Source organism: Crinia signifera, chromosome 1, assembly GCF_055691185.1.
Source record: "Crinia signifera chromosome 1, ASM5569118v1, whole genome shotgun sequence".
Lineage (NCBI taxonomy): Eukaryota > Metazoa > Chordata > Amphibia > Anura > Myobatrachidae > Crinia > Crinia signifera.
The window spans coordinates 304,220,767-304,232,794 of NC_139217.1; the positions used below are offsets into that span (position 1 = coordinate 304,220,767).

Sequence of the window (12,028 nt, forward strand, 5' to 3'; positions counted from 1 at the left end):
ATGTAACATTGACTCAGAATGCTGTATCGCTGTAGTCAAAACACACCTTTTATATTGTCAAATTTCATGCACAAACAAAGTTGTGTAGGCCCGTTAAGATTTGTATGCTTTTCTGTGCATATTTAGGACATTGAAATCAGTATATTCTAAGAAAAGTGTGGATGCTGGACCACATGGTAAATAAACAAAACACCATCCTGAGATGAAAATTTGTTCATCGAGATTTGTGTTTAGCTGAGTTTAACACAGTTTGGTAAATTGCAGACATTACAGTTCTCATACAAGGCAAGGCGAATTAAAAGGATCACAGGAGAACTTTGCCGTAGGCCTGTTAGTACTGTACACTCCCCAATACAGTGGCAAACCCTTTTTTAGCCAAAAACTCATGAGGGGGGGTGGGGGGGGGGGGTTTTATAACTGCTTGTTAAAGTGAGTTCTCTCTTACAAAAATTGTAAACTGTATCACATGCAATTTTTTGAATGAGTGGTATCTCCAAATAATCCAGTGCATTAAATTATAAGAACTTTCAGTTTAATATAACTTTTTCTGCTAACACATATAAAAGCAACAGGGTTTACAGGATGTGATGCATTAAACAGTAATGACAGTGCCCCCTGTGGCTTAACTGTTACCATCATCCTTATCATGAATATATACTTACAATTCTATTATTGCAATTACTACTATTGTTGCAGAACAGGTGCTTAATAATATCACAAAACTTACAAATTAAGATAAAACTTGTGCATTCCTAATCATATCCGTTATGTTATTAAACCGATTCCTGCATATTTAGTAGTATTATACTATATGGCATGCTAACATTGCAGATCACATTCTAACTAAGCATAAACCCAGTTTAATTGAGATTCCCTTGTGAATTGTCTAGTCAAAATGAAAACAAACCACCATTCAAATGCATATCTAGAAGCTACAAACAAAAACAATTGATCACAAATGAATTCATGTATAATAAATGTTCTGTAAGTATTCTCTATTATAACATACAAACATGCAACAGATAAGCAAAGTTTAAGCAATGATATGGAGTTAACTATAAATAGCCGTGTTCTGCCTTTTCATTTAGACAGCAGAACTCCAAAATAGGCAATTATCTAGAGCACTTGAGCAGAGCTTTAGTAAATTTTTGATAAATCACATCTCTTTGTTAAGTATCTATGTTAATTATTAAAACAGAGTTCAACTCACAACGCGATTTATTGACCTGTGAATTGCCATAATGCTTTATTTTTTTTAACTCTTTGTTTACCAGACATTCAGAATAGGGTGTCTCGTCCATAATTACCTACAGATAGTTCACTATAATGTAGATCTTCTGAGACGTAAATGTCAGGAATATTTGGGCAAAGTGCTCTGTCAGTGTACACAGCTAGGGGTCTGCTCATCGGAGAAGAAGTTCAGCACCACGAACAGCTCAGAGGGAGTCGTATATACAGTATTTTAGACAGCGCAGAGAATGTGGTGCTATAGAAATGCATGTACACAGCCAGGGGTCTGCTCAGCTGAGAAGAAGTTCAGCACCACGGACAGCTCAGAGGAAGTCATGCATATTAAACAGTGCATACAGGATTAGGTGCCATAGAAATACATGGGTCTTACCGTGGGCTGCAGAGATATGATCCCAGAGCGCCTAGTAGAACCTTGCCTTGAACTTATTCTCTTCCAGGACTCACTAAACCTTCCCCGGCTGACACGGCTAGCGCTCCGCTTCCTCCCTGCTTCTGCCCCTTCATCTCTGGTAGAGCAGCGTCTTTCCAAATCGTCCGGGATCCTCCAATTCCTCACCATTGTAAGTCTCCGTTGTTGGTTCTGTGCAGTATTCATGTACTGGGTATAGGCTGCTGCTGCTGCCGAATGGTACCTGATGCACGTTAGAAACTTGAAAGACACTCCAACCAAGGTGTGCCCGGCGCTGCTCTCCGGGGAACTGGCAGCTAAGGGGTGTCGCCTGTCAGTGCCATAGAGACTCCTGGTGCACGCCCTGTGTATACCTAGCAAGGTGCCAGTCCCAGCAATGCATGAAAGGCAGGAATGCGCATGTACACAAGACGCGCTCCTCATAAAACAGGTGAAGCGTACAAGTGTACATAGAAGTGCATGCAGAGATACTAGTACGGAAGAAGAGATACAAAAGCCAAAGCAAAAGTCATCGTTATTGTGTGTGGAAGGATAAGGAGGGCGAGGAACCAGCAAGCAGTGTGCAGACACTCACACGTCAGGCGAGTTACGATTTACAAAGCTGCAAATGGTTAACAGACAAGAGGCAATGAAATAAAGATAATAGAAGGGAACTCCTATGGAAACAGAAGTAGTGCTCTCAGGATCACTCCCTTCTTCCTCTCATCGGTCCAGTTATTCATTGCCTACTGTATATATCTCCTTACCAGTCACTACAACACGGTGTGTGCTTTATAAACTTTCGTATATGCACATTGCACATTGTTGTATGGGGTTCTCAGCCGGCAGTGGGAAACATCAGATCATTTTGACTGACAGTTTAAATTTCACATTATAAGCTCTTTGCAATGGTATGTTCACTAATAAAGTAGATGTACCTTATGATCCAAAGGACAAAATAATAAATATTTATTTTTATTAATGTAGTATTTGCTGTCAATCTTCGGAAAATGTCTATTTTTGGGGTATTATGTACGATCAGAGATACAGATGGAGCCTCTTTTAGTGGGGGTCTGAAGGACGGATCGCCAACTGCCAGCCCCCGCAAGCCGCCAGAAGGGGACGCGTGTGCATGAGACGCATGCACATCCCATTTGAATGGAACTCCCCGCCACCTCGCTGCCAGTCCCCACCGAGCGCTTCCCTCAATCCTGCACCCCCCCAACCATGCCCGTCTCCCTGAAGCAAAGTCGTGTAGGGTTCGCGTCCCCCACCACCCGTAAACTGGGACGTACGTGTGTCCCAGTCAGATGGAGCGCCATCTCACCAGTGAGGGCATTCTGCGAGCCCTGGCACTGGCTGAGAGGTGCTCCATCTGTATATGTGGCAGTCAGTGCTACTGCAAGGTTTCCTGACACCCTAGGAAAAGCTACACAATACTAACTCTGCTCCCTCCAATGCTCCACATTGCCTTACATACATAATGGACTTCTGTAAATATTCATTTTTAGATTTGTGATCATACATATACAAATAATACACTGTAAAAAGTAATAACATTAACACTGTCTACAGGACCACCATTTTATTTTAAGGACTGCCAAACAATACGGTGAGCATTTAGCATTTAAGTAACTTACTGTAAAAACATAGAATATGACATCAGATAAGAACCACTTGGCCCATCTAGACTGCCCATGTGCATGCCCATCTACACAGTAGGGCTCTTTGTTTTGTCGGGAACCAATTAACCTACTTTGGAAATATATTTTTGGAGTGTGGGAAAAAAATGGAATACACAGAGGAAATCCATACAAGCACCAGGAAATATACAAACTCCACACAGTTAGAGCCATGGTGGGAATCAAACCCATGACTTCAGTCAGGCAGTAATGCTAATCATTACACCTTCCAATCTGCCCCAGACAATTCAGAAATAACTTAAGTGAATGCCAGACAATATGGAGAGCATTACTGTGACCACCATACTAAAAGTATTTTGTTTGACCACCAGACAATACAGAGAGCATTTTTGTGACTGCCAGACCATATGGAGCAAATTTTGTAGACTGACAAACATATCGGATTAGATTTAATAGGATGAGAGATTCAGAAAGTGAGAGATTTGGTAAGAAATCTCCAGTTTTTTAAAAGCGGCAATCATCTACACTGCAAAATCAAACTAGTTTTGCAGTGTAATTGATTGCCGCTTTAAAAAAAATGCAGCATTGGTTGTACTCTGTGGCTAGCTTGCTCAGGACCTGAGAGAGCAGATCTGCATGGGCAAAGTGCAAGTATAAATGCAGCTGCAGCAAGTTAAATTAGCAGCCACCACCAAAATCATGTTAGGCAATAAAGCGCTATATACTGTACTGTAGTGAGATAGCAATTAATACCAATGTATGCCCAAGCATCAGCAATTAATGTAGACAAGCAAACATATGCACACAAACACAATAAATTTACCAAAACAACAATTAAATAGAAATAAAAGCAAAAATAAAATATAAATATCAATTGATTAAAAATAGAAATAAATATAAAATATTCATAATGTACATAGCCCCTTTAGATTGGATGGAAGGCATCTCATTTAAACTGTTAAGGGGAATCAGGTAGGTGGTACAGCTTTCTCTTTCTTTCTGTAGTGATGGTGCCTTAAACAAAGCAGTGCGCTCGCAAAGTCTTCTCCCATGGGGCTATAGTTTGAAAGAGTTCTAGGTGGCTCACTCACTAGTTTCCACCTCTCCAGTCTCACTGCCTTGGAAGCTGGGAGTGTGGAGCAACCACATTGAAGTGCTGGCTAGCTATGTCAGCACGGCTCCCCTCTCTTTCCTCCTGCCAGATGGTGTCCGGCAGCTGCTTGCCTTTGTTTTGTAACCTTGTCCTTGCTTCCATTGGATGCTGAGAGTGTGGAGCCACCAACATTATGTAGATAAAGGTGGACTTTTTATGAGACATCCTTCATTTTTGTGTTAAGAGTACTCCATGGCATCCTTCAGGAGCCAGCACCCTTAGGTCAGTTTCTGTATTATTATGGTCAAAATCAGGCCCCATTACTTTCTATGGGGACTGTGAAAATGGCCAATTTATCAATCTTGGAAATGCTTAGCTATCTTAAGCTTGCATTAGCCATTCTAGCCTAGAGGCAACCTTTTTCATTGTTTTAGCCAGGAATGGATCTCCAGTAGTTTATAATTCCACATTCAAGGCCCAATTGCTACTAATCTTAGTTTGTGAGTTCAGTCCAGATAGCTGCTACAATGGGGCAGATGTATGATGTGTCGTTATGGGGGAGAAGGGGTATCAGCGCACGTTATGTGCACTGATACCGCTTCTCCCCCATGTATGAAGGAGCCGGGAATGCGGTAATGGACAGGGGCGCTATGCGCCCCTGTCCATATCGGCGCTGCTATCAAAATGATAGCAGGCCGAATGTATGAACGGTCAGCATCGCTGACTGTTCCGCACGAAGCCGGATTTGGCTTCGCCAGCCTCAGGCTGGCGAAGCCCTATCTAAACAGCAGGGACAGCGCTGTCCCTGCTGTTAGGTCTGGGCTGCGCTGGAGATCTCGCGTGAACAGCGAGATCCCGCGCATGCCCAGTGCTGCCGGCCGGGGGACAGGAGATAGCGCATCAGTATTAACTGATGCGCTATCTCCAGAAAGGGACATCGCCGAAGGGGGGAGTTAACGCTCCCCCGCTTCGGCAGACAAGATGTTAATACATCTTGTCGATGTCCCTTCCTGCTTCGCCTCGCTATTGAGGCGAAGCAGGAAGTATCATAGCGGCGCGATAAGCGCTGCTATGATACATCTGCCCCAATATGTGCTATGAGAAATGAGATAGACAAAGTAGGCACATAATTATCTACTTTGTCTACCTCCCTTCCAGGATATGAATAGATGAATAACTTCATTAAATCATACAAAAATAAAAAATAAACAGCATTATGGCACCCCTATGGTGAATGCTTACTGATGCTGATGAAGCTTTGAAAAATGTTCACAATCACCTTATGGTGGTTTAATCATCCCTGAAAAAGGTGCCGGCTCCCTTGGGTGCCCCAATCCTCCACATGTTTTAGAGTGTTCAAGGAGTTTCAGGGAGTTGAAAACTGACAGGTCTACTTTTTGACATGTACCAATGTGGTGAAAATACACTTTCTCTGTGCTCAAGTACTGCATCTATCAAGAAGTACAGAGCATTGACAGGCCCCATTGGTGAATTGTCATGTCCACATTATTGAGCAGTTGATGCTGAGCAGTGTACTATGTTGAGTAGATATCTGCCCATTTAGGCCTTTTCAAACCCCCCCCCCCCCTTCTCATATACAGTAATGATTAGAGCAGATAAAGGGCCTCCTGGTAGTGAAGTCCATCAAATCTACATGAGGAAAAATAAGCAACATGTATTTATTGGAAGTGTCTTGAATATACAAGATATGTAAATAAAGTATGAATGAACACAGATATAAGGTTACAACACTGCTGGCATTTATTTGGAGGATATTGCAACAACAACAAAAAATGAATACGCTTTTCAGTTATAAGCCTAAAACCCTGGTTTATGTGCATGAATTACTGTATTTCTGAAAAGGTTTGAGTAGCGGGGTTTTCCCAGGACCCTGGGTAGATGATCTGGCTTTAGTCTGAAAGATATGACCGGATCTTGATGACCTGGGTAACGCATAAGAAAAATTCATTGGCAGGAATATGGGTCCAGTGTAAACTGCGACATCATGGGAATAACCTGGGTCATCACCCATGTGTGATAGGGGTAGCTCGGCTTTAACACATGCTAGGTATCCTGGGTCTGAACCTGGTTAAAGCCCAGATGTTATGTCTGAAAGTGATATTAGAGGTGCGACTAGGTATCATTTAACCCTTTGAGTCTTTACACTCAAAACACCAGTGTCGCTCACATTTGTTATATAACTTTTTATTTTTATTGCGTAAAAAAAATATTACTGTAAATTCCCTATATAAGATAAACAATGCAGGTGATTATGATGAATACAAATGTTTGCTTGCCAACTTTCACAACTATGTTGACAAATTCACTTGACACTCAAAGGGTTAAATTACAGCTATAGATGAAGGGAATCTACAGCTATATTAAAGCATCTGTATTGAATACTAAAAAAAAAAATGGAAATATCAAAACACACTTCAAGTAAGAGATAACATTAATTTATGGAGCTTAAGTTTATTCCTAGTTTAATTGTTCTGATTGACAACAAAAATAAAATTGTGCAAGTGTAACTATTTTTAAAGATGTAAGTCTCATTGTTTCCATGGTTATTCAATACCAGTAGTTTACATGTGCAACAGAGTGGGATTTTTGACCTTTACTCAATCTCTTTTTATGACTAAACTACTAACAGACACTAATGCTATAAATACAAGCTGTGGGTCCATATTTTTTTCTACTCAATTTCTACTCACAATTGCAATAATATCTTTAGTATATTGGATGGAATAGTACCTTTTTTTCATATTAGTAAAACAATATCAGATTCCCATTCATAATATTGTTTAATGTTCACTTCCTGTCACTAGTCTTGGGTTGGCTATTATTAATACTTAGAAATAAGTTTTGGTTTTCTGAATTTGTTTGGTTATGGAAAAAGATTCCTTAACAAATTTGCAGTGCTTTTCTATAGCGTTTAATTTAAAAATATAATTATTATTAATTAGTACTATTACTGCTAATTGGATAGGGGAGGTGTGCTAAATCGCATTGCATGCAAATCTTATGCAAATAGTATGTGATTTGCATATGATGCAATCCGCATGCAGTGCCGCCATGAAACAACACAAGTACCAAAACAACTGGTATGGTGTGAAGAAGTTGTGGTGAGTGCCGTAGACAATTGTTGATCAGTCTATCATGCACAGAATTGGCCCTGCCCACACTATATGCAGTGCAACACCATCATATTCATACATAAACTATCTGGTTTGCATACAAATCCTAATCAGGCACACAAAGAGTAAGCTCCATTGGGGCAGGGACTGATGTGAATGACTATATTCGCTGTAAAGCATTGTACAATAGAGAGACACTATAAAAACAACGGTACTTGTGTAGTTTAACAGCGGCACTGCCCACAGATTACATTGTATGTATACGATTTGCATTCCATTTGCATGCGGTGCAATTGATCACACCCCCACTATCCACTTCAGCCAGAAGCATGGCGAGCACAGTGCGCCCTGTGGTACGCGTCCTCCCGACCTTTTCATACCCCACTATCCACGTCAGCATGGAGTTGAACCCAAAATCATGTCAAGCGCAGCGCGCCCGACGAGGGGACGCAGATTACTGGACGTGTATTATGTGTATTACTTGACATGTGTTCTGCGTCCCCTCGCAGGTCTCGCTGCCATTGCCAGGCTTTGGGCTCGTTTTCCATGTCCACTCGCCATGCTTTGGGCTCGCCACACTTTATAACATCAACTCCACAACGATGTGGATAGTGGGGGTATGGACAGGTTGGGAGGACGCATACCGCGTCCGCTAGCCACAATTCATGCTGACGTGAATAGGGGAGGTGTGCTAAATCACATTGCATGCCAATCGTATGCAAATGGTATGTGATTTGCATGTGATGCAATCGGCATGCAGTGCCGCCGTGAAACAACACAAGTACCAAAACAACTGGTATGGTATGAAGAAGTTGTGGTGAGTTCCGTAGACAATTGTTGATCAGTCTAATTTTGTATCTGTCTATCTTATTGGAGGCAGAATGGCCACTCACCAGATTCATAGAGTAGGCAAAGGGGTCGATCCTATTAACCCCGAAGGGTGCGAGTTGCCGTTCGGGTGCCGTTTTAAAACTGATAACAGCACACATTTAACCTTAACTCGCACCCTTCGCAGGGCCGAATTCCCTGAAAAGTGCGAGGTGCGAGCACTTTTCAGCTAATTCGGCCCACCGTAAAGTGCGCCCGGTGTTGTGATGATTCGCAACTTGTGAATCATCCGCACCATTCGAGGTTAATAGAATCGACCCCAAACTGTAATAGTATTTCACAGGTGACATAAAGAGCAGTCGACGTTTCAGTCCAGCTTAAACCTTCATCAGGACATGGCAACAGTGCAATAGAGCAGCTACATATTCTTCTTCTTTGGCTGTCTAGCTGCCTATTGCTTATTATAATTATTGACCTTTACTGCTGCCTTCTGGTGAAAAAATAGGAATAATTATTATTTATTAACATTACTCAAAAATACAAATTTTCATGAAACTATAGCAACCAATGAGACATTTTCATTTCTTGTCTAATTTGTCATTGAAAATAGATAATTGCTGATTAGATGACAGAGGTTTAGGGTAAAATTGCATGTATAGTAACTATTTCAGTACCAAACAGAGCTGTATTACCACTGTGGGTGCCGGGGTAATTAAAAGGAAGCATGGACACGCATCACACCTTTTGTTCACTTAGGGCCTTACTCTAGTTACTCTAGAACTGCAGGTGGGGCAGAATGTTACTTGTGCAGAGAGAATTAGATTTGGGTGGGGTTTTACTTCAAAGTGAGATCTATATTGCAGTGTAAAAATAAAGCAGTCAGTATTTACCCTGCACGAAACAAAATAACTCACCCAAATCTTATTCTCTCTGCACATGTTACATCTGCCCCCCAGCAGTGCACATGGGCCCTTATTCTGGTTGGTGCGGTAATGTCCGCGTGCGGTCGGTCCGCCGATGTTTTGTGTCTGCGCATGTGCAGAGGCGTCTCTGCGCATGTGCGAGCGGGGCGTGCGGCCAAATCCCGCATGAAATGTAAACACTCCGAACAGGGGGTGGAGAGGGGCGTGAAGGGCTATTTGGGCTCATTACCATATGCATACGCCCTGCGTTTCATGGGCGTTCCCATGCAAACGCTGGGCGTACGTATGGTAATGCGGCCGTGACGCACGTGTAGGGGGCGGACATATGACATTGCCGGATGTCAGCTGCCCGCCCAGATCCCTGCTTTTGCACGGAAAAATGTCTGTGTGGTCTGAGGTTGCGGGAGCTGGTGGACCACTCGGTCCTGCATTCGATGGTCTGCGACCATCGAATGATGGGGGAGGTTCCCTGAGATGGAGGAGGCGTATTCCGTGAAAAATACACGTGCGGTCCGTTCGGCCAGCTTCTTACCGCGTACGGACGGAGTTGGCGATCCGTATGGAAGGCGGGGTTTCGCACGCACGGTCCTGGCCGCATATTTGGATACGGCCGCACCGATCAGAATAAGGGCCATGGTTTTGTCCATCTAAGAAGGATTTTGTCAGAAAGAGTGAACTAGAATAAGGCCCTTAATTCTGTGCTTGTGCAAAGTCACAATATTACATCATCAAAAACATATTCACACACACCTATACAATCACAAACATAAAAACAAACTTTTCATACTGTTACACAATACAATACAACACATCCACATACCTCCCAACTGTCACAATTTTCCACATTCCCACACATGGGCAGCAGTGACTGGGGGTGGGGGCACTTGGGAGTCCCCATCACTTGCTGCTCTGCTTAGCTTAATAGAGCAGCGGTGAAAAGATGCAGTGTCCATGCGCACGGCATCTATTCCTGGGAGACGGAGGAGCTGGGGGCATGCCAGCAGCTTACAGAGAGATCTAGCAAAGAGATCTTCTGTGGACTTTATGAATGTCATAGACCTAATGAACTAATGCTAATTATCTGCCATATTGGATATGATTTAAAAAACTACCAAAGGCTAACAAACACCACCTTTGAAAAAGCTGCAAAACACGTCAGGTCCACTCACTACCCATCTGGATTGAACTTTTTCAACTTTTCATTAAGTTTGACAGAACCAGCCCTGGACCATTGCTTTTTATTGGCCAGCGAACCCAAGTCATCAAAAGGCAACAATATAACTGGGATCGAGCTTGATGTATGTGAGGACACCCATTCTGAGACTTTGCACCCATTTTCTGTTGACCAAACCCCTAGCAGCTGTATGAAATTGCTTCTAGGACAATACAAATATTGTTCCTTAAACTGCTGTTCATCCATATATGCTGTTCATACAGTATATACAGTATATGTCTAGTCTCTATTTGTCTCCGAAACACTGCCATCTGTTGGCAACAAGTGAAACTATATCCACTAGCTTTGGAAGCATTTGCTTTGAGTGAATTTACACTGCCATCTGTTGGCAGCAAGGGAAACTACATCGGTACTTGTGTAGTATCACGGCTCCCACAATGGGCATCGTATAGTAAAAAATCGCATCGCATGCGATTTTGATCACAAATGCATCCTAATGCATTTAAATTAGTAGGAAACATGTTAAATGCACCCCAAATGCCATTTTTCACACTGTACCACCCCCACTAACAACGCCAACACGAAGAGTGGCGAGCGCAGCGAGCCCGCGAGGGGCGGCGGTACACCTCCTACAACCTTTTCATACCCCCACTATCCACGTTGGCGTGGAGTTTAGAATAGAAAGTGTGGCGAGCGCAGCGAGCCACCGAGCCCGAAGCGTGGCGAGCGCAGCGAGCCCCGCGGATACCTGGGAAGGTATCCGCGTCCGCTCGCTGCGCTCGCCACACTTTCTATTCTCAACTCCACGCCGACGTGGATAGTGGGGGAATGAAAAGGTCGTAGGACGCGTACCGCCGCCGCTCGCCACGCTTCGGGTTGGCGTTGATAGTGGGGGTGGTACAGTGTGAAAAATGGCATTTGGGGTGCATTTAACATGTTTCCTACTAATTTAAATGCATTTGGATACACTTGTGATCAAAATCGCATGCGATCGCATAGCATCGCATGCGATCGCATCACATCGCATGCGATTTTTAAAAAATGCAACCAAACGGGAAAAATCGCATCGCAACGCATGCCATCTCATGCCACAACATATGGCATGCGATGGCATGCGATGGGAGCCTTGATACTACACAAGTACCACTACATCTACTAGCTTTGGAATCATTAGCTTCGAGCATAATCTTTTAAATGTATTCTGGCATGTATTGTGAAACACATATTAAGTGTATATAGCGCAGTGTGGGAGAATGCCCTTATTTTTAAAGCAGCAATTATTTGCAAGGCAAAACCAACCTGGGATGTACAGGGTTAACATTTTTAAGAGAAACATGTTTGCATAAAAAGTAAATATTTGTGTATGTTTTCATCACACTTGTTCCCGATGTACATCTTGTATAACTTGAATAGATGTGTTAGAAATTGATTTTTTATTGCACAGGGACACAGGCAGAAAATGCTCAGAGATAATTAGACTGGAAATATCTGCAGAATTTTTATTTTTAATTTTTTTTTGCATATTGCTAAAATCAAACAAAACAGATTTTTACAACTGATCAATACACAATACTATAATAATGTAAAATATATT

General features: G+C 42.5%; 1 protein-coding gene across 5 annotated transcripts in view; it reads right to left on the bottom strand.

The window, feature by feature from the left end:
- TRPM3 (transient receptor potential cation channel subfamily M member 3) overlaps positions 1-12,028 on the bottom strand; it is a 637,712-nt gene that overhangs the window by 566,093 nt on the left and 59,591 nt on the right. The window contains exon 1 of one of the 5 annotated variants that reach the window (XM_083186082.1): positions 1,622-2,213. The exons of 1 other annotated variant lie outside the window; for it this stretch is intronic. In XM_083186082.1, coding sequence (XP_083042208.1) covers positions 1,622-2,083 — 462 coding nt within the window. In that variant the 5' untranslated portion in view covers positions 2,084-2,213. Of the gene's footprint in view, positions 1-1,621; positions 2,214-12,028 lie in introns of those variants that run through there. 3 more of the 5 variants (XM_083186083.1, XM_083186084.1, XM_083186088.1) reach the window with 3 other exon arrangements.